This window comes from Panthera pardus, unplaced genomic scaffold, assembly GCF_024362965.1.
Source record: "Panthera pardus isolate Hobbes unplaced genomic scaffold, ASM2436296v1 HiC_scaffold_3, whole genome shotgun sequence".
In the NCBI taxonomy this organism is placed as follows: domain Eukaryota; kingdom Metazoa; phylum Chordata; class Mammalia; order Carnivora; family Felidae; genus Panthera; species Panthera pardus.
In genome coordinates this window covers 24763352-24785880 of record NW_026526876.1, presented here as the reverse complement: position 1 = coordinate 24785880, position 22529 = coordinate 24763352, and the positions used below count along the sequence as shown (strand labels likewise).

Genomic DNA, 22529 nt, shown 5'->3' with positions numbered 1-22529 from the left:
CCCTCCACCTTCACCACCACAGCGAGTGCGGACGACATTCGGGGTTGATGACATTGGACCACCTGGCTTAACATTTCCCTGCTTCGATAAACACCGTGGTCAACACCCGGACAAGTGGCAGCAGGCAATGCCAGAGCTTGCTACCAGGGATGATGCTGGGCCTTGGGTGGGGGTGGGGGCGGGGGGGGGGGGTCGTGTGTGTCTCCCTCCCGGTCATTCCCGCTCTGTCACTTCACAGAGTTCGTGCCAAGTCGGGGTTTTTTCCAAACCCAACTGATTATGGTGAAAGGCTATGTATCTTCCCTCTTATCTCTCTCTCCCCCTTCTCCCATTATGGATAGGAAATGATGCTGTGCTCTCCTCCTACGGAAGCCGGGCGACATTAATTACGGTGCCAGGGGCCCCATTTGCCACTATTTCCACGGCGACCTGCACCCACGTGGCTATGCTGGTTTTCCAGGCAACGTGGGATGACGTACATGCCCTCCAGAAGACAGAGACAGCAGATTTATCCACCAGTGAATGCATCGTCAATAACATCATCACATCTAGAGGGCCAGGTGGGTGGAGAGTGCCATTCCAGTAGGGTGTTTTGCCAACTTCCTCTGGAAATTAAATATAAACACCATCCCTTCTCCTTCCCCTTGCCGGCCTAACTGGATTTTCCACCAGGTTAACTACCCCGAGTCCTCAGGAGGATGGGCCACAGACGGCCCGAGGCACTGTGGAGTTTCCACAATGCTGGAGAGTCTTATGAATACAGCCGATCGCTAATTTACAGTAATGGTCCTTTCTGGCTTCTTCTCTGGCTCTTCTGTGACCAGCATCAGACTGGCTGCTGTCAGCGCAGAGCCCGCTTCGGATCCTCTGTCCCTCTCTCTGACCCTTCCCTGCTTGTGCTCTCTTGCTCTCTCTCTCAAAAATAAATATTAAAAAAAAAAAAGAAGAAGAAGAAGAAAGGGGCACATGAGTGACTCTGTCAGTTAAGCGTCTGACTCTTGATTTCAGCTCAGGTCATGATCTCATGGTTCACATGTTCAAAGCCTGCATCAGGCTCTGCATTGACAGCACGGAGCCTGATTGGGATTTCTCTTCCCTCTATTGGCCCCTTCCCCGCTTGTGCTCTCTATCTCGAAGTAAATAAATAAATTTTAAGATATTAAAAGGAGAAAATAAAAAAAGAAATACAATTACATACTGCTTTATGAGCTCTAAGGAAAAGTTCAGGTGCTCTAATGCACAATCTCAGATGGCCCCTGTGGAGCTTGTTAATCTGTCTACAATTCCTTGGCATTCCTCCCATCGAGAGGAGGGTCTATGTCCTCCCCTCCTGGGGCCCAGATGGGTTTCTTGTGGCTGTTTCAACCCAATATAATATGTCAGAAATGGCAAACTGCGATGTTTGAGGTTGGGCCCTAAAAGGTGGGACAGCTGCCATCCTCCTCACTGGAATATCTGCCCTTGAAGCTTCCAACCACCTGCAAGCAATGTGACTGCCCTAATGCCACCATGTTGTGAGGAAGCCCAAGCAGTCCAGAGGCTACAAGACGAGGGCAGGAAATGCCCAGCCAGGTGCTGAGGGCCCCCAGCTCCAGCCCTCTCACCACAACCATGTGAGAGACTCAGATCCAGAACTGCCCAGCCAAGCCCTTCCCAAATTCCAGACCAACAGAAACCTTGAAAGATAATAAAGTGACTGTTGCTGTTTTGAACCACTTTTAGGATGATCTATGTGCAATAACAACGACTAATCAGAAAAGCCTCTTTGAGCATGTGACATTTGAACTGAGAGATCTCTCACTCTGAAGGGTGACAGGGCTCTATTTTTGTTTCAAAAATGGCAGCAGGGGCACCTGGGGGGCTCAGTCATCGAAGCGTCCGACTTCAGCTCAGGTCATGATCTCGCGGCTAGTGAGTTCGAGTCCCGCGTCAGGCTCTGTGTTGACAGCTCGGAGCCTGGAGCCTGCTTCGGATTCTGGGTCTCCCCCTCTCTCTGCCCCTCCCCCACTCACGCTCTGTGCGTCTCTCTCTCTCTCTCAAAACTAAATAAATATATTTTAAAAATAGGGGCACATGGGAGCAAAGAGGCCAACTGGGGGGGATACTGCCATGGCCTGGGTGACAGCGAGGTTGGTTCAACCAACTCAGGGGAAGGGGGGGCACACAGAGGAGGAGGAGGGTGGCAGGAATTTTGCCAGAAGTGGCAACAGGACTGGACGACTACACAGGGGGCATGAGGGCTTGTGGGCAGGAGGTAAATGGGGTTCCCTGTACTGATGGGGGTAACACTAGAGGAAGAGGTTTGGGGTGCGAGGGAGCGAAACATTCAAATACGAACAAGTTATGTTTGAGTTGCGACATCAACATGCAATGAGTCTGGGATTCGGAATAGAGGTTTGTGTTGAGAGGCTCAGTATAACCAAATGGCTACCTCATGAGCCACCGACACATACACACAGCCAACCTAACTTTGTGGTGAGACCCTGTGTTTGTATTAATCGGGGTTCTGCAGAGAAACAGAACCGGTAGGAGATTAGATAGATAGATAGATAGATAGATAGATAGAGGCAGAGTTTATTTGTTGAGTAACACACAACTGAGGAAGCTGGCAAGTCTAAATTCCACAAGACATGCCAGCAGGCTGGAGACCCAGGAAACGGCTGATGTTGCAACTTGAGTCCAAAGGCAATCTGAAGGCAGAACTACTTCTGCCTCAGAAAACCTCAGTCTTTGGGGCACGTGGGTGGCTCAGTCGGTTAAGTATTCAACTTTGGCTCCCGATCTCACGATCTCACGGTTTGTGGGTTTGAGCCCCGTGTCGGGCTCTACGCTAACCGCTGGGAGCCTGGAGCCCGCTTCAGAGTCTATGTCTCTCTCTCTCTCTCTCTCTCTCTCTCTGCCCCTCCCCACCCACACTCTGTCTCTCACTCTCTCTCAAAAATAAAAATTAAAAACAAAGATTAAAGGGGCGCCTGGGTGGCTCAGTCGGTTGAGCATCCGACTTTGGCTCAGGTCATGATCTCGCCGTCTGAGTTCGAGCCCCGCGTCGGGTTCTGTGCCGACGGCTCAGAGCCTGGAGCCTAATTCAGATGCTGTGTCTCCCCCTCTCTCTGTCCCTCCTCTACTCACACTCTGTGTCTCTCTGTCTCTCAATAACAAATAAATGTTAAATTTTTTGTAAATATTGTAAAAAAAATAAAAATTAAAAATTAAAAAAAAAAGCCCTCAGCCTTTTTAGTTAAAGCCTTCAATTGATTAGATCAGGCCCACCCACACTACGGAGGTAATCTGCTTTACTCCAAGTCTACTGATGTGAATGTTAACCTCGTCTAAAAAATACCTTCACAGTGTCATCATAGACTGGTGGTGGCCCCGCTGTCTAGGTACCACGGCCTAGCCAAGTTAACACATAAAATTCGCCGCTGCACATCCTAGAGCTGAAATCGGAGGCAGCCTTTGAGTTAAGCAATGGAATTGGTAGGGAAAAGCCAGTATCTCAGAAGGACGGAGTCGTTCCGGAATCGCTCATCCCAAAGCAGCTAGAAACGATGGAGGAGGGGATGCCTTATGACACGGCAACGCAGAGCTCTGTCCAGGCTAAGGCCAAGTCTGAGCGGTAGGGCCTGGGGGAGCCACTGAGAATAGCCCTGAGTTGCACACACAGCTAGGGCGTCCTGGAAGGCATGTCAGGATCGCTGGGCTAACCTGCTCAGAGCAGAGAGGTGGAGGAGGATGAGGCGGTTCCAGCCCAGTGTGGAACCCAGTAGAAACTCAAAACTGGTGCATCGACTAGACCTAAGTAACACTAGCCCAGCCTTGACCATTATCTCAAGAGCGACTTTGCCAAGGACTTTTTAACCTCTCTAAGCCTCCATTTCCCCATTTGTGGATGTGAGGGGTGACAAGAGTTCCTGCTGTGAGCACTTGCTCTCACCATCATAAACGGAGGCGGTACACGGAACTCACCAAATGAAACCTCATGAACAAACACAAGTGATGGGAGGTTAGAGCACTCCCCGCAGCTGTTCTGCCTCAGGCACACCCAGGCAGAAACATGTCAGCGGCGAAAGACCCGCTCCAGGTCTCTCAGTAATGCTCCTCTACCTGAATTTAAAGCCTCAGAGCAGACAGTCCCTCTCCGAAGCAATAAAGCCATCTGCCATTAGAACTTTTATGTCCCACCCCCTGCCGCCCCGCCCCTAACAGGCACTTCTGCATAACAGCGCTCACCCTCTCGTGATGGCTAATTTTGTGTCAACTTCATTGGGCCATGGGGTGCCCAGACAGTTGGTCAAATGTTATTCTGGATGTATCCCTGAGGATGTTTTCAGCTGAGGGTATTTTAAAGTTGAAGGCCTGAATGGAACAAAAAGACTGATCTCCCCCAAATGAGAGGGGATCCCTCCTGCCTGGTGGCCTTGAGCTGGGACATCAGTCTTTCCTTGCCTTCAGGCTCAGCTGAAACGTCAGCGTCCGGGCCTCCAGCTGCTTAGCCTCCAGACGAACCTATCACACCAGGGCTTCTGGATCCCCAGCCTGCCAGCCGTAGGTCATGTCACTTCGCAGCCTCTGTAGTTGTATGGGCCAATTCCTTACCATAAACCTCTGATATACATACATACATATCCTAGTATTTCTGTTTCTGTAGAGAGCCCTAACCAATCCACCACTACTTAGATCCCAAGGCTCTTTGATGAGATTCCACTGTTCAGCCCAGCCACGCACCAGCAAGGGAAGACCTTCCAGAAACTGGACCTGCCTGGGCAAGTGAGGCTGACTGGACTCACCCATTTTGGTAATATCTGGTATTGGTCCCCAGGTATTCTTGACTCCCCCACATCACAGGCACACAGTAGGATTGTACATCCCCACCCAAAGGAGTTTAAAGCTGGGCACCACCATAGGAGCCGCTTTGTTGGGCTAATGAATTGTGAACACAAGTGACATGCATCGCTCGTGACCCATACAGGCTCTGCCTCCCTCTACTCCAGCAACAGGCGAAGCCCGGATGGTGCCGCTTCTTCAGCACGGGTCCCAGAGTGGGCACAAAGCATGTCAGGGCCCCAGCTAAGCCACAGTGGACATGAAGCGCAGGCAAGAAATCAACCCGTGGTTTTGTGCTCCTGAGGCTTGGGGGGCTGTTTGTTGCGACAGCCTAACATCGTCCTGACGGATTCACTCTCTGCATCATTGACATCTGGCTCTCGTAGACAAGGCAGAGCCTTCACGGGGACTTCCGGCTCCAGTTCTGAAGTGGACGGCAGGCAAATGAGACCAGTCGTGGGTGGTTCTACTGTGCAAATCTGCTTTAGATCTTTTTATGGCTTCCCATGGCCCTTAGCGCTAAACCCTCTCCCGATCTGCTCCTGCTAACATGTCGGGTCTCACTTCTCTCGGTTCCAGGCTCTGTGCTCTCTGCTCCAGCTACACAAAACTGCATCAAGTGGGCATTCCCCCGATTCCAGACTCTGGTTCTCTCTGCTTTGAAGATCCTTCCTCTCACCTCGCCCTTCTTCTCCATCCGCCAGCACCACCCTTCCCCCCGGCAACCTCCTAGGCAGCCTCAGGTTCAATGCTGTTTCTCCAGCTCTCCTGCAGACACCTGTGTGAGACCTCATCTCAGTGTAGCATCACAGCCTGTTTGCTCGTCCACCTGAACCCAGACTGTGCCTTCATATTCCCCATGCCGAGCCCAGCGTTTGACAGTAAAAGCCCAATAAAGGTTTGTTACGATCAAAGGAAACAAAGAAGGAAAGGAGGGAGGAAGGACCAACAGACAAACGTGATCTTTCACTCACTTGTACTGTTCTTTGGCCTGCATAATGACAAAGTCCCACTTGTAGTTAATTTTTTTGTTCAAGAAGTTGTAATTTTCCTAGAAATGGAGAACAAAAAGAACGCTAAGCCCCACAACATAGGCTGTGTGCAGAAGGAAGCAAGCTCTAAGTCAATGAGGGCGTGCTCCTGGCTCTAGACGCAGCCAGAGGATCTCCCATCCCAGCTTTGCGAAGGCATTCACTCAGAAGGTAGCACTGAATTCTCAAAAAGCCTTCACAACAAAAGCCCTCACAAAAAGATCTAAAGCTTCTCAAAAAGCCACACCCTGGCTTGGATTTTTTTTTAATAAATGTATCCCAAATCTGATTAGGAAGAGGGGAATCGTGTGAGGGGAAATGTAGAAACTCAGTATTCAACAACAGAGCATCACAAATGCACAAAGACAAATCCTAACATTGGTATGATGTGGGCCCTTCGAAATACATATTTGTAAAGAATAAAAACACAGCAAGATTGTTGCTGTCTGCACAGGAATCTAGCCTTTTGAGGGATGCGTGTGTTCTTTGAGAAATCTGACTCATGCGGCCTAAAACCAAAGCTACACTATTGTTTTCCCATCACAAACTCAAGTTCACATCTGTTTATCACATAATGTCCATTATCATGCATATTAATTGTCTCATTAATAGGACAGCGAACGGAAGGGAGTAGCTACTGTGTGTCCAGTAGCCACGGAGGCAAGGGCTTAAATTACAGCAGGAGAAACTGAAGCTTGACATGGGGAAGAATTTATTTCAGTAAGCTGCTTCCAAATAGATGGATGGATGAATAGTAGATGGATGGATGGTGGGTGGATGGATGGATGGTGGATGATGGATGGATGGGTGATGGATGGATGGATGGATGGATGGTGGATGGATGGATGATGGATGGATGGATGGATGGATGAATGGATGGATGGATGGAAGTATGGATGGATGGATGGATGGATGAATGGATGGATGGATGGAAGGATGGATGGATGGATGGTGGATGGATGGATGGTGGATGGATGATGGATGGATGGATGGATGGTGGATGGGTGGATGGGTGGGTGGATGGATGGATGGTGGATGGATGGATGATGGATGGATGATGGATGGATGGATGGATGGTGGATGATGGATGGATGGGTGATGGATGGATGGATGGATGGATGGATGGATGGTGGATGGATGATGGATGGATGGATGGATGGTGGATGGGTGGATGGGTGGGTGGATGGATGGATGGTGGATGGGTGGGTGGGTGGATGGGTGGATGGATGGATGGTAGATGGGTGGATGGGTGGGTGGATGGATGGATGGTGGATGGATGGATGGTGGATGGATGGGTAATGGATGGATAGACAGTGGGTGGGTGGATGGATAGGTGATAGATGATAGATGTATGGTGCATGGATGGACGGTGAATGGATGAATGGATAGATGGTGGATGGACGGATGGGTAGATTGTGGATGGATGAATGGATGATGGATGAATAAATAATGGATGGGTGGATGGATGGATGGATGGATGGATGATGGATGGATGGATGATGGGGGTACACATGATGTAACCAAGGGGGAAGAGGAAAAAAACAGCTCAAGACTTTATTCCAATTATAATAACTTATATTTGAAAGCATGTCTGTACCTTTTCATATTCTTCTAAAATCCCTTTCTTCTTTATATTTCGCTTGGCTAGATAGATGGCTGCAAAAGAAAGCAATGACATTTTCCATCATCACCATATTTTAAAACTGCATCTGCGCCATTATTGCACAAGGCTGCTGTGCTTGGCTTGGTAGGGAGAAGTTTCAGCAGATCCTTGCTCCCTTCCCTGGGAACACACCCAATACAGATGTGAACGGACATAAAGGTCGTGATGACAGTAAGACAAACGTCACCAAGGTGCAGCAAGTAAATAAGCAGCATGTTGAGCACTACCAAAGGCATAGGGGGATGGAGTTTTACCGTAGTCTGTATCTTCAGCCGGCCACTGCTGGGTGGGCCAGAAATACGGCGTCTATAAAAGAAACCAGGAAAGCACGTAAGCGTGGGCTTACAACCCACGCTGTTGACTGTCCCCCTGGGCCCCCAGCCCTGCGGCTTGAGATGAAACGACCTCAGCCCCCTCCCCCACCATTTCTAAAGTTCTGATCTGTGAGGATATGAAGCCATGCAATTACCTTCTCAGATAAGATTAATCCCATATTAACACCAAGGTCAAGGCCAAGACCCACCTGAAACCGGTAGAGGCTGTTGTCAGGCTTGAGTACGAGATTCCTGGGATCCTGCAGAGGGTAAATGTAGCCATATTTGACAATAAAGTTGCCCAAGTTCTGTGCCTCTGGGAAGAAACAGTTAAGACATGGAAGTTAACAGCGGACGCTGAAGGCAGAAGCTCATTGCCCATCCCCCACAGAGCACCCCAAACTCCAGGAGAGGCGCCCCATCCAAACAGCACTTCATCTGAGGAGAGAGGACAGTGGTTCCTGAACTTGGCTATGGGCAAATTTCAGCTGGGGAGCATGGTAAGAGGAAGACTTCCCCAGCTCGACCCCCAAGAATGACAACTCATAAGTCTGGGGGGAACCAGAGAACCCAAATGTTCATGGGTATCACAGGTGGTCCACTGAAGATGTTTGGAGAAGCTTCTTTGGGCCCTTTGGGTCTGGAGAAGTCCCCAGGAGCAGGGAGAGAATGTCTCTGACCACCAGAGAGTTCCTCCCTCAAAAAGGAAAGGAAAGAGGAGGACATGTTTACTGTCAACTTCTATCCCCAAGCTCCATTCTACCAGCAACCTAGGTACGGATCCCCCCCGCTCCTCCCCACCTCACTTTATTACCTAGCCCACCTCCAATGTGCTTGGAAACATAGCCTTGTTTCTGGATTTGCATCAATTAAAGGAAAACCTTCCTGGCTCTTTCTCAGAGTCATCAATGAAGCAGGTGTCTTGCCATCATCGAGAGAATTTTCTATCCCTGCCGTCCTCAGGCCCAAGGACCCAACCCACAACCCCTCCTGTATCTCAGCCGCCAACGCTTTGAGAGACTTTCTCCCCATCCCTCCTTCTTCATGTCTCACTCCCCCCCCCCCCCAATCGTAGACAAGTCTCATTTTCTATGCCGTGTGATACCAAGAGCCTTTTTTCCTAGTGGGAAGTCTGTGCCTCAGATTCCTTCTGTTCCAACCCATCCCTCAAAGTGCTGCAAACATCCTAGTTTACATATGATTATCACACATATGGCTCAAAACTCCCCCATGACCTCCTATTGGCTGCCTCCCAGACGAAACTTGGAATCTGCAAATAAGCCAGCTACACGCCTGTCCCTCCCCTGCCCTCCATACCCAGCTGAAGTCATTTCTCCCAATTTCCCCCTCGTCCCCCTCTCTGTCTCATTCAGTCCATTTCTACACCACTGCTCTTGCTGGTTTCCCCTCTGGGAAGACAGACCCTCGGAACTCCCCTCCACAGTCCGCTAGCAGCCCTTCTTCGAGACCAGCTGTATGTGTGCATCACCCCTCCAAGACTTCTGTCTTGACTGATTCTTCCCCGGTTGCCTGTGATTTACGTGCTCCCAATATTTTGAATGAAACAACCATTTTTCTTCCCCAATTATCTGTCACGCCTTCGCTTCTGATTCTGGTTGTTTTTCACACGAATGCCTTGTCTCTCCAATGTCAATTTCTCAGAGACGGAGGCTAAGCCTCCATTTAGTCTCTGGCCTCCAGAGATTCTTTGGTCCTTGTCGACGGAGTGCCTGAGGAGCTCTCACCCAGATTGGAGATCCAAAGCCGCTGGGCGATCCACTGGAGAATATCACTGCCTGCAAACCAGAGGTATTTGGCCATCATCAGAGTTTCCCAGCCCAGCCCCCGACCTCCACACCCTCCTCCACGCTGTTACCCCACGGGGTCTCCTCCAGGCTCAGCTGTGATCTCATCCCTCATCGGCTCAAAACTTTCAGGGCCTCCCCTCCACCACACCCCCGTCACTATGTTCAACCCAAAACCCCACAACCCATAATTCAGGGTCGTCCACGATCTGACTCCGGCCAGATTTCCAGCTTAACATCCCCCCACACCCTCAATCTTCACCTCTCTTGTGGTGCTTATTTCCTTACCTTACAATAATTTGTGCATGGGCTAGTATTTATCAAGTAGGAAGTAGAGAGCCTAAGTCTGAGCCCTGAAAAAAACCAGACCCAAGGCATGCTGCCTGTGGGGCTCCAGATGGAGCCTGGTCACATGAAGGGACATCAGAGCCAGGGATGGGAGGAAAAGTGGGAATGAGCCAAGGGTAGGGGATGGTTCTCCCCGGCTCCCAAGTTCCCAGGCAGAACTCTGAGGAGTCCAAAAATTCAAAATTCAGACCTGGCCTCTCAGGTCATTATGAAAGTACTCTGGTCGAAGCAGGAGGGTGGGACATATTCTAGTAACACTCTGTGGATTGATATATAACTTCAGACAATGGAACGGGAACACCACTTGCAGTCAGGCCCTGGGCTCGGCAGGTCTTAGGGGCCAGCCTGGGAACAATAATGCAGAGTGAAGACTGGTGAGGGAAAAAAAAAAGCAGGTGAGGCAGACAGGGATGAGATCAGGCGAGATCAGGAGAGAAGAAGCACCCCCTCCCGCCCATCTCCCAAGGATTCAGATTTATCTAAGGGCCAAAGCGAGCCAAGTTCCAAAAGCAATCCAGAACTGTTGCAGGACCCCAAGGAGCTGTGTGGTTCCTCCTCAACCTGGGCCCTGCACCCCCTTAGTGGAACAGACTCCTTGTACGAGGAAGGCAATAGTTCCCCTGAAGAAAGATGAGATGTCCTAGAAGGAACCACCCTTCACCAGACACCATCTGGCAAACAGCAATAACCACATTTTCCAGCAACTTCACAGGCCAACCTTGGACCCCTGCCTGCATGAGAACTGGCCCACAGCACACACCAAGAAGGAGGATCCGGGTCTGAGACCCCACTGCCCGTGTCCTTGTGGCTGGACTGTTGCCCGTGATAGATACTTCCCTCTTCAGAGCCAGTGAAGGGGCATTTCTTCTGGGGCCTTCCAGGGAAGGCCCTCATCACCCACTCACACACTCTCTGGGCTTAATTACCTGCCCGCAGCATGACTTAGGATGGACAACCTGTAATTCTTACCTTCCTATCCATGCCCTGGGGCACAAACATTCAGACATTATCTCTGTCCTTGTAACATGCCCACCGTTCTCGCTTCCAGTGGGTTCTCGTATATTGTTCTTAGTTTTATTCACCCCTGGTTGGCTGTTCTCAAGCAAAAGCCTTCATCTAAAATCCTCCTTAAAATCCTAGGACTGGATGTTTTAGGCTTTCCACCCCAGGTTTCCTTGAATGCTACTCGGGAGGCATGTAGACCGAGATAGAGAGAGAGAGAGAGAGAGAGAGAGAGGGAGAGACCCAAGCAGACAGCAGTTTGATTAGCGCTCTCCACCAAGGAGCCGAGGGTTTTCTCATCCACTTGACTGCTTCCCGAAATAGACCAAATGGGATTACAGAGCCACCGGCATCGGCACCACGTGGTCTATGCTAATAGCGTGGCAGGCTCCGCGTCAGCCACCGTCATCCCCAGAAGTCCTGGGTCACCTGCCATCTGAGGAGTTAGAGACTGATTACCCGGTTTGCTTTTATTAGTGCTGATGCAGGACCCAAGGCTTCTCCCTGAGACCCGTTCCAGCGGCAGCTGAAATTCACCCACACAGGAGGAACAAGAGAACACATGGCAGGGTCGGCCGCCTCGGCCAAATCCAGGAACCACGGGCGCCCCGTGTGCAAGGAAAAAGAGCAGCTTATGCGCACTGACAGCGGGTAAGGGTATGGACACTGGAGTCACACAGCTGGGATCAGATCCAAGCTCGGCCACGTGTGAGTGTAGTGACACGGGGACACGTTGCTGAGCCTCTCTGCTTCTCCGTGGCCCCACCTGCAAAATGCGGATGGTCGTGTCTATCCCTAACTTTGTTGCGGGTGTTAAGTGACACAGTGTGGGGAATCGCCTGCTGTCACCACACATCAAGCATCCATGCTTGCTGACCACGTGCACAGTACTATCTCACCTAACACCCGCCATCATTCTCGTAGACAGGGATTGCAAATCCTGCTCTTTTTTTAATGTTCATTTATTGATTTTTAAGAGAGAGAAAGAGAGAGAGTACACAAGCGGGTGAGGGGCAGAGAGAGAGGGAGAGAGATGATCCAAAGCAGACTCTGCACCGTCAACGGAGAGCCCGACGCAGGGCTCAAACTCACGAGCTTTGAGATCATGACCTGAGCCGAAGTCAGATGCTTAAACCGACTGAGCCATCCAGGCGCCCCCCACTATTCCTGCTTTTTAAATAAGAACACTGAGGCAAGGGCTACACGGCTTGAAAAAGGCACCTGAAAGATTCAATCCCAGGTGCCCCTCGACGTCCAGTGCTCTCTGCACAGCGCTAGGCCAGCACTGGCTCACGCATTCAGCAAACTTCTGTTAAACCTCCCCCCCTGCCTGACCAGCAGCTCTGCTAAGCACTGGGGTTACCCAGGTGAGAAAGATGCGATGTGAAGGCTTCCCAATCCAGTGGAGAATCCAGGCCACAATTAATGACAACCAGGAGGGGAGGGGGGCGGGGCAGGGATGCCTTCGGGAAGAACGGTCCCGGTCCCCCCTCCCCTCCCCCCCCCCCCCCCCCCCCCCCCCGTACGTCTTAAAGGCTGGGAGGAAGCAGGACCACCCTGAGCAGGGAGTCTGCCCATTTATTCCTGGTCTTTGGGCGCCTGTGCTACACTGGTTTCTAGCCTCTCCCGGGGGTGGCTCGTCAGTTTCCTTTTCTTCTGTGAGCTACTCTGTTCCATTCGGGTCAACTGCTCTTTTGCTCCAACCAGCCAGGTTGGTCTTCTGTGGCCTGCACTCACAGAAGCCTGCATGATACACTGATGGTGGGGGCACTCTTTCTTCCAAGCAGATAGAAAGGGAAACAGGACAGTGTCAGCCAGCTTATCTCTGCCAGGACCAGGGCACCTCGAGTGAAAAAGAGTGAGGTCGTGGCGGGGGGAGAGAGTGAGGGTTCACAAGGAGCAGAACAGAGTGGTGAGTCCCAGGCTTGTGCTTTGAGAAGCTGTCTGTTTCTGCAGACACTATGTCTCGGTAGGAAACACGCTCTTGACCGAAAAACCAAAATCGTACGACATATGCGACCCATTAATCAAAATTCATTCTTCTTTTGTGGTTCGGTCCCTTCTGCCAATGTCCTCAAATGATGCCCCTTTATCCCACATCCAGAGAAAGGAGACACTGGAGCCATCCCGTGGGGTGGTTAAAGAGGATGCCAGTATATTCAGATGGCTAACGGATGCATGAAAAGATGCTGAACGTCACTCATCATCAGGGAAATACAAATCAAAACCACAATGAGATACCACCTCACACCAGAGTGGCGAACATTAACAACTCAGGGGGCGCCTGGGTGGCTCAGTCGGTTAAGCGTCCGACTTCAGCCCAGGTCATGATCTCACGGTTCGTGAGTTCGAGCCCCGCGTCAGGCTCTGTGCCGACAGCTCGGAGCCTGGAGCCTGCTTCGGATTCTGGGTCTCCCTCTCTCTCTCTGCCCCTCCCTAGCTCACGTTCACTCACTCTCTGTCTCTCTCTCTCTCTGTCAGAAATAAATAAACTTGAAAAAAAACTCAGGCAACAACAGATGTTGGCAAGGATGCGGAGAGAAAGGATCTCTTTTGCACTGCTGGTGGGAATGCAAACTGGTGCAGCCACTCTGGAAAACAGTATGGAGGTTCCCCAAAAAATTAAAAATAGAACTACCCTACCCAGCAATAGCACTATTATATCCTTTATGTAAAGGGTACAAAGATGTTGATTCGAAGGGGCAAGTGCACCCCCAATGTTTATAGCAGTGATATCAACAATAGCCAGATTATGGAAGGAGCTCAAATGCCCATCGACCGATGAATGGATAAAGAAGATGTGGTATGTATACACACAACACACACACACACACACACACACACACACACACACAATGGAATATTACTTGGCAATCAAGAAGAATGAATTCTTGCCATTTGCAACAATGTGGATGGAACTAGAGTGTATTATGCTAAGCGAAATAAGTCAGTCAGAGAAAGATAACTATCACATGATTTCACTCATGTGTGGAATTTAAGAAACAAAACAGGCGAACATAGGGAAAGGGAAGGAAAAATAGGATAAAAAGAGAGAGGGAGGCCAACCATAAGAGACTCTTAACTACAGAGAACAAACTGAGGGGTGCGGGAGGGGAGGGGCTGGGAGGACGGGCTAAATGGCTGATGGGCATTAAGGAGGACACTTCTTGGGCTGAGCACTGGGTGTTATATGAGTCACTGAATTCCACTGCTGAAACCATTATTACACTGTATGCTAACTCACTTGGAGCCCAATTTTTAAAAATTAATTAATTAATAAAAAGAGAAAGATGTCAGCGTGAATCAGACCAGGGTGGAACAAAGACCAATTTATTTCTGCCAGATAGTATTTTTCTTCCTCATGCTACCTGATTTCATCAAAACAAGGCAAACAGAAAGCGGCAGTAAAAGCTTTTTAAATGACCTCCCGGGAGGGATGGCTTCACTAAGTGCCCCATTGGTTCTTTTTCTCCTTTCCTTTCCGACCCCTTCCTCAGAAGGAGCCTGTGGTCCAGGAATCAGCAAACTTCCTCTAAAGGGCTGTACATATCTTCACTTCGGGGGGCCATAATTCAGTCTCTGCACAACTGTGTAACTGTCACTGTGGCGTAAAAACAGCCAAAGATAAAACACAAGTAGGGACGTGGTTGCATCCCAATAAAACTTTATGTGTAAACACAGGCCACGGGCCGAACTGGGACCTTGAGCTCTGGGCCACCATTCCCTGCGTGTGGATGGTTCGAGGCCAAGACTGAGTCACAGGATACATTACCTGTCATGGCGTGAGGGACACTGGTGACCAGGACCTTCTGGTTCTGCATCCTGACCCCCGTCTCTGGGTTCTGCATGTCCTTCACCAACGCTTCAATCTGCAAAACAGAACCCAAAAAGCTGGCTGACCAGAACCGTTTTTCTCACAGACACAAGCACCCTCGCCGGGTTGGGGAGCCCAGAGAAATGCATTCTGACTTGGAGACGCTGCGCAGGCCTAAGAGAGAAGGTGGCACTTAGCAGAAGGGGATTTTCATGGACAGAAAGTGAGAGGACAAGAGGAGCCGAGGCACAGGAGGACGACAGTGCCCGGGGTGAGAGAGGGACAGAAAACAGGGGCAGACGAAGCCGGAACGACAGGTGGGAGCCAGATCACAATGGGCCTCAAATGCCATTCCTGGAGCGTGCATTTTGCTCCAGCAGTGACTGCTGGAGAGGAGCGTCATCCAGCCCACGTTTGCAAAGTGTGGTCCACGGCGGACAGAAGAACACTGAAGCATGAAGAAGTTTGCCAGGGTGGGCGCAAGTGGGGACATCCATTTGAAGCTACTGCAACGGTCCAGGCAAGAAACGGTGGGGCTCCCATGCTTGCCACTTCTGCCCCGTGGTCTCCTCTCAGGAGAGCAGCCAGGGTGAGTCTATCAGTTATTCTGGAAGATGTCCCTCCTCCGCTCAAAACCCTGCAAAGGCTATTCCACTCAGAGGCAATGGCAAAGTTCCCCTACTGCTCTAGTGGCCGGGACCCCTTCCCCCCTGACTTTTCTCCTACCGCTGCCCACCTGGCTGCCTCCCATCCGGCCACAATGGCCACCTTGCTGCTTTCTGGCCATGCCAAGAGTATACCAGCCTCCTGCCCCGGGGCCTTTGCTCTGGCTAGTCCCTGTGCTTACACCACTCTTCCCAAGAACCTACGTAGCTCACTCGCTCACCACCTTCTTCAGCTAACATTCTCGGGAGGCCTGAGACCATCCTACTTAATGCTACGACTTTGAACTCCACCCCTGGCATTCCTGACCTCCTACTCGCTTTTTCTATAGCACTCAGCTTCTAACCGAGGAAACTATCTACTTAGTGATTACATTGTTTATTGCATGATTCCCTTGATCCTAGAAAGTAAGTTCTTCAAGGGCAGGTCTTCTGTCTGTTATTGTCTGAGGCTGTATTATGACTGCGTGGCATAGAGCCTGACACACAGGTGATACTCCATAAGCGACTGATGCATGAGTTAATAAATAAATGAAGACAGCGGCAGGAAAGATAATAGGAAGGCGTGGCTTTTAGAGCCCTAGTTAACTCGAATGAACCGTACTTGCAAGTGATTGACTTGTTCAGTGAGGGGGGCAAAGTCTGTAACTCCTGTGATCAGAGTTGCCAGTTACCCAAATAGAAAATGGAGAAAATGGAAAGGAAGGAGCACCTTCTGGAAGCAAACGCTTCTGCTTTCGAACGTTGACCGAGCTAGCCAGAGGGTCAGGCAGGGGATGGGAAATGAAGGCCTCAAGTTGGAAAGAGATAAAGGTCAGAGATAAGAATCAGTCGTGACTATCGAAGAGAGATTGAAACAAACAGAAACAGTGAACCGTCCGAGGAAGAATGAACCGCAGGAAGACAGACACAAGGACACCCGTGGTGGTCTTTAGAGTACTTTTTAAACTGTTATTAAAAAAAAAAAATAGTCTTCCACTTGGAAAAATTAAACAGAAGTAAAGTCAACTGAAGGATATTTTAAAACAAACCGGATGGGTTGGCACAGTTTAGAAAAGGCAACCCGGAGGGACGGGCTAACTGGGCAAGGGGCATTAAAGAGGACACCTGCTGGGATGAGCACTGGGTGTTATATGTAGATGAATCACTAAATTCTACTCCTGAAATCATTATTGCACTATGTGCTAACTTGGATGTAAATTTAAAAAAATTTTTAAATTAAAAAAGAATAAAGTGGAGCTATAGGAAAAAAAAAAAGACAACCCAGGTGTTTCTCTTGTCAATGTTTACGATGGGAATTGACGAAGCCCATGCAGAGGTTTCGAGCTCCATGTTCCCCCAGGAAACCGCTTACTCATGAAGAAACCATGTATCCCCAAGCCTGCCAGGTGCCTGCAAGGGTCCGTCAGTCGCTCAACAACCAGCCATGGTGGACTCAGGAAAACCAAAGATAAGGCGACGTGGCCCCTGAGCCCACGGAGCGCACCGTCTGGCACAAGGATATCATAGGACAACACGGGAAGTGTGATGGCAAAGGTGAGTTCCTGGGATCACGAGGACACAGTAGTGCCAGGAGGGATCAGCAGCGGGGACTTTCGGAGTGAGTCTTCAAAAGACGATAGGAACCAGGGATCAGAGAGGGTGGGGGAAATGGTGGGCCATGGCATTCCAGGCTCCGGGAGCAGCAGGAGCAGGAGCATGAAATACGAAGGAAGGAACAAAGGTAGGAACACAGACCTTTCCTGTCCTTCTGCGGCCAGAAGCCTTCCCCCCGCCCACAGCCCGCTGTATCCTCATGAAGGGCTGCATCTCAAACCCAACCTGTCTGCATCCCAACCGCCACCCAAACCGAAACAGGTCACTGGTCCACCCGCTTCCCCTCCATTTCACTAACTTGGTTATATCATCGTCCTCCCGCTTTTTAATAAAATAACACTCCCCCACTCTGTGCAGCCCTTCACAATTACCTTTTAGACTCTGCTCAGTGCTTGCAGTGAGTGCAAAGGGAAGCCCGCGATTCTGGCAGCTTCGTGGGGTTTCATTTCTCTACCAACGGCAGGATTTCACTTAACCTCTCTGAACGTCCCTCCTGGACCATAAATGGGGACACTGATAGTATGTGCCCGAGTAATTGACACAGTTTTGTAATCTCTTAGCATCTCATTAAGTAATCAGGCAAAAAATGCTTTACGAGGCCAGACAAATGTTATAGACTCGTAAAGATGTACAATAAGCATGAAGATATATACTTTGTCAGGAGACATGTGTGTTAGTGGTTATGGTTTGAATCAGTAACAGCAGCAGCTTTCATACTCGGCACGCAGGGCTGTGTTCAGATGCCCGGGAATAAAAACCCTGCTCTACTTACGGTGCAAATGCAGGTATTTATCGAGCATTACTAAGCGCCCAGCACTGTGGGGGGTACAACGAGGTAGAAAACATACTCCAAGTCCGCGGAGGATTGGGAAGACACGTGTATAAAAATAAAAGGGTAACTAAGATAAATGCTAGAGATCTGGGTGCAAATCCCTGCTCAATATACAAGCCAGGTCAATTGCTAAATTTCACTAAGACTCATTTTTCTATAACCTAGAGATGACAATAATACAGAGACGACAAAAGTACCTATATCATCAGAGGGATGTTGCAAAGATTACATGAGATGAAGCGCTTAAAGCACTTGGTATCATGCTATGCACAGAGTGTTCAGTAGACAGCAGTTGCAGGCTGAATTAGGCACCAAAAAAATAGGCAAGGTGCTGACTGGAATAGGAAAAGAAATAGCCAGGAAAAGAAAAGGATAACTGAGAAGATCCCCCACACACACACACAAAAAAAAAAACATAGAGGGTGTATAGGAAGGGAGGGATGGCCTGAGAAGGCCCCAGGGTTCTCTACACAGGGAAGCGAAGAGATTGAACTTGGCCCCCTCTTGCACAGTTGGCGGGAATGCAAAATGGTGCCGCTGCAGTGGAAAACAGTATGAAGGTTCCTCCAAAAATTAAAACTAGAATTCCCAGCAACCCCGCTTCCCGGTACACATTGAAAAGACTCGAAGCCAGGATCTCGAAGAGATATTAGCACTGCCAGGTTCGCTGCAGCATCGTTCCCACCGGCCAAGATGGGCCAACGGCCTAAACGTCCATCAGCAAGTGAACAAGGCAAAGGGTGCCACAGACATACAATGGGACATTAGTCAGCCTTTACAAAGAAGGACATCCCGCGGTATCCCACGATAAGGATGCGCCCGGAGAACACGTCGCTAGGCGGAGTAAGAGCCAGTCACAGAAAGACGGCGTGATCTCACTTACGTGGGGTACCCAACAGGCAAGTTCATAGAATCAAAGAGTGGAATGGTGGTGCCAGGGGCTGGGGGAAGGGAAATGGGAGCTGGGTTGCCAACCAACAACTATCAACTGGGTTGCCAACCAACACCATGCAGCTCCTCTGCATGGAGCTGGGTTGCCAACCAACAACTTTCAGTCAAGCAAGGTGCATAAGCTCTGGAGATCTGCTCTGCCATATTGTGTCTATTAACAACAGACGGTTGTTAACTATGCTGCTTGTGCACTCAAATTTTAAGAGGGGAGTACTCCCGGTAAGTGTTCTTACCATAATAAAGTAAAACTTTTATTTTTTTAAGCTTATTTCTTTATCTAGTGGGGGGAGGGAAGCGGTAGAAAAAGACCGAGAGAGAGAATCCCAAGCAGGCTCCGCGCTGTCAGCACAGAGCCCAACGCAGGGCTCGAACTCACCGCCCGTGAGATCATGACCTGAGCCGAGATCAAGGGTCGGACGCTTAGGCGACTGAGCCCCCCCCAGGCGCTCCCACAATAAAATAAAAATTTTAAAGAGAGAGTGATAGACAGAGATTGCACCCAGCTGGATCGGAGGTGAAGGGTCACACAAGGGAGCAGGACTGAGTACGAGCTCCATCTGCCCAGACACTTTCTCGGCTCACGGAGTGTTCCAGAACAGAAACTATCCGTTTCCGCTCCAGTCAGAGCTGCCATTCTTGGCCTTCTGCAGCATCAGGCTCTTGGCCACTGCCTAGAGCCTGCAGTCGTGAGGGAGCAAAGGGGTGAACCCAGCAGGGTGTTGGAGGGACCGAGAGGAGGCCGCTTCTTCTGGACTTGGGGGACCCAGGAGCCGTGCGCTGCGGGGGCCACTCCTGCAGTTCTCAACCCACTGTGAGCCTCAGATTTATATGCTACTCCAAGAAATGCCTGATTTTCTGGTGTGAGGGCTCAGGCCTCCCCTCTCTCACATTAGCTGCCAGATGAAATCCCATATTTATTCACAAAAAGTCTTAGACGGGCCACCTGGGTGGCACAGTTGGTTAAGCGTCCCAACTCTTGATCTCAGCTCAGGTCATGATCTCACGGTTCCTGGGCTGGAGCCCATGTCTGCACCATCACGACACAGTCTCTTCGGGATTCTCTCTTTCTCTGCTCGTCTCTCACTCCTGCGTGTGCGCACTCTCTCTCTCGCAAAATAAATAAACTTTTTTTTTAAGTTTATTTATTTGCCCTGAGGGGTGGTAAGGGCAGAGAGAGAGAGGAAGAGAGAGAATCCCCAGCAGGCTCCGTGCAGATCAACATGGGGCCCGATCCCACGAACCGTGAGCTCACGACCTCAGCCAAAACCAACTCTTAAGACCTCTTAAGACCTCACTCTTAACCAACTGAGCCATCCAGGTGCCCCTGAAAATAAGTAAACTTTAAAAAAAAAAAAAAAACTCTTGCATGAGACAACAATGTTTCGTAAGAACGGGGAGTCGAGACATTGGAGAAGAAATAGAAATTGCCTTATGAGTTAGAAATCGGATAGAAAGTCAGCAGATTGGATTCCTTCTCTTCGCATTTAAAAAAAAAAGGCTAGTTATAAAGAGTTTGAAAATAATCTTCAGAGGAGGAATAATGAGAGTTATTTTAAAAACACAATGAGGGGAGTCACATTTCTTTCAGGCAGGTATGTCACCCGTCACAGAAAAGAAGGGCTGGTGGGAGGAGGGCACAGCACGTGAACCTCGAGAACATTCTGAGGGAGTTCAAGCCGCTGAAACTCCACTCGATTTGCCTCAGACTTTTCCTCATATAAATTCCTCCGAGGGGGCTCCCCAGTCCTCCAAGGAAACTCTTGAGAGACTCTACTGTGGGCTGATTTGTGAACCCCGAAATTTGTATGTTGAAGCCCTAACTCTGAGTACCTCAGAAGGGGAGTGTATGTGGGGGACAGGGTCTTGAAGTGGTAAGTGAGGTAAAATGAGGTCGTTAGGGGGGCCCTAATCCAAGAGGGTTGTGTCCTTATGAGAAGAGGAAATTAGGGGCGCCTGGGTGGCTCAGTCGGTAAAGTGTCTGACTTCGGCTCAGGTCATGATCTCACAGTTCATGAGTTCAAGCCCCGCGTCGGGCTCTGTGCTGACAGCTCGGAGCCTGGAGCTGCTTCGGATTCTGTGTCTCCCTCTCTCTCTGACCCTCCCCTGCTCATGCTCTGTCTCTGTCTCAAAAATAAATAAAACATTAAAAAAAATTTTTTTTAAATATGTTTTAAAATTTAAACTTTAGGGGCGCCTGGGTGGCTCAGTCAGTAAAGTGTCTGACTTCGGCTCAGGTCACGATCTCGCGGTTCGTGAGTTCCAGCCCCGTATCAGGCTGTCTTAATGTTAGGGTAGAGCCTGCTTCAGATGCTCTGTCTTCCTCTCTCTGCCCCCCTCCCCCTCCTCTCTCTCTCTCTCAAAAAAAAAAAAAAAAATTTTTTTAAAAACCAAGAAGAGGAGGAGATTAGGACACAGACACGTCCGGAGGGAAGACCACGGGAGGACACGGGGAGAAGGCGGCCGTCTGCAAGCCAAGGAGAGAGGCCTCAGAGGAAAACCAACCGTGTCTGCTCCTGGTCTGGGATTTCTAGCCCCCAGAGCTGTGAGGAAATAAATCTCCGTTGCCACAGAGCCCATGGCACTTTGTCACGGCAGCCCGAGCAAACTAGCAGACGCTGGGCTCTAGCATCCACCCCGAGAGAAAAACCCCTTTGCGCATCGCGGAGGAGAGAGAATCCCAGTCGTTTCCAGGTTCTCCAGAGAGCGGGCGAGAAGCCCTTGCCTTTCAGCTCCAAACAGCTGCCAACTCTCACACCTCCCCCTGGTGTCCCGTGGGCGTCCCCCGGGGCTGAGGCACAGGCCAGCCCTCCCCACCTGCAAATGTCAAGGCCAACGCCCAGCCAGACTCCGCCAGATCCCGTTCCCGGGCACAGACAAAGGCAGCACAGCCAGGCCGCGCTGGCACCCCTCGCCCCGTGACCCCGTGTCGGGGGACAGTGTCGGGGGCGGGAGGTGAGGGCGTGGGCCCCACGTTTCTTCTCTCAGGAGCCGTCGTGCTGCACTGTGACTGCCAGCGTGCCAGGGAACCCCGACATCACAGAGGAGCAGACACGACGGCTTTGACGCCCCGACATCCCACCCTCCACGCCCACGCCACTCCTCACATTAAGGAGCTGTCACTCACTGTGCAAGATCTCCGGGGCTGGAATTTTCCTTGAAGCCGGAGAAGGCTCCCAGGGGGATGATAATAATCAGTCCTTGTCTCTACAAAGACGGGCAAAATGAGCCAGAACCATGGGGTTGTTGTGCTAACAGACAAGAAGGGGCTCCTGCTAACACGCTTGGCCACACAGAGGCCTGCTGACCCCCGCCTTCTCACGCAGGGTCCCGCACACCCTCACGAGCGCCACACCCTCATCGGTACTCAAATCCTGCTCTGCCCACGCTGGTCAACAGCCCAGGAAGTGGGGCGCCTGGGTGGCTCAGTCGGTTGAGCGCCGACTTCGGCTCAGGTCACGATCTCGCGGTCCGTGAGTTCGAGGCCCACGTCGGGCTCTGTGCTGACAGCTCGGAGCCCGGAGCCTGTTTCGGATTCTGTGTCTCCCTCTCTCTCTCTGCCCCTCCCCCATTCATGCTCTGTCTCTCTCTGTCTCAAAAATAAATAAAGATTAAAAAAAAAAAAAGAGTCAACACTTAACCAACTGAGCCACCTTAGCGCCCCAATATCAATATATTTTAAGTGCAACC

General features: G+C 50.4%; 1 protein-coding gene across 3 annotated transcripts in view; it reads right to left on the bottom strand.

Moving 5' to 3' along the window:
* Positions 1-22529, bottom strand: part of RGS9 (regulator of G protein signaling 9) — a 71997-nt gene that overhangs the window by 46169 nt on the left and 3299 nt on the right. For all 3 annotated transcript variants that reach the window (XM_019466449.2, XM_019466450.2, XM_053892436.1), the window contains exons 2-7: positions 14760-14856; positions 9578-9628; positions 8042-8148; positions 7773-7824; positions 7453-7511; positions 5799-5875 (exon numbers count right to left, since the gene is read on the bottom strand). In XM_019466449.2, coding sequence (XP_019321994.2) covers positions 5799-5875; positions 7453-7511; positions 7773-7824; positions 8042-8148; positions 9578-9628; positions 14760-14856 — 443 coding nt within the window. The remainder of the gene's footprint in view (positions 1-5798; positions 5876-7452; positions 7512-7772; positions 7825-8041; positions 8149-9577; positions 9629-14759; positions 14857-22529) is intronic.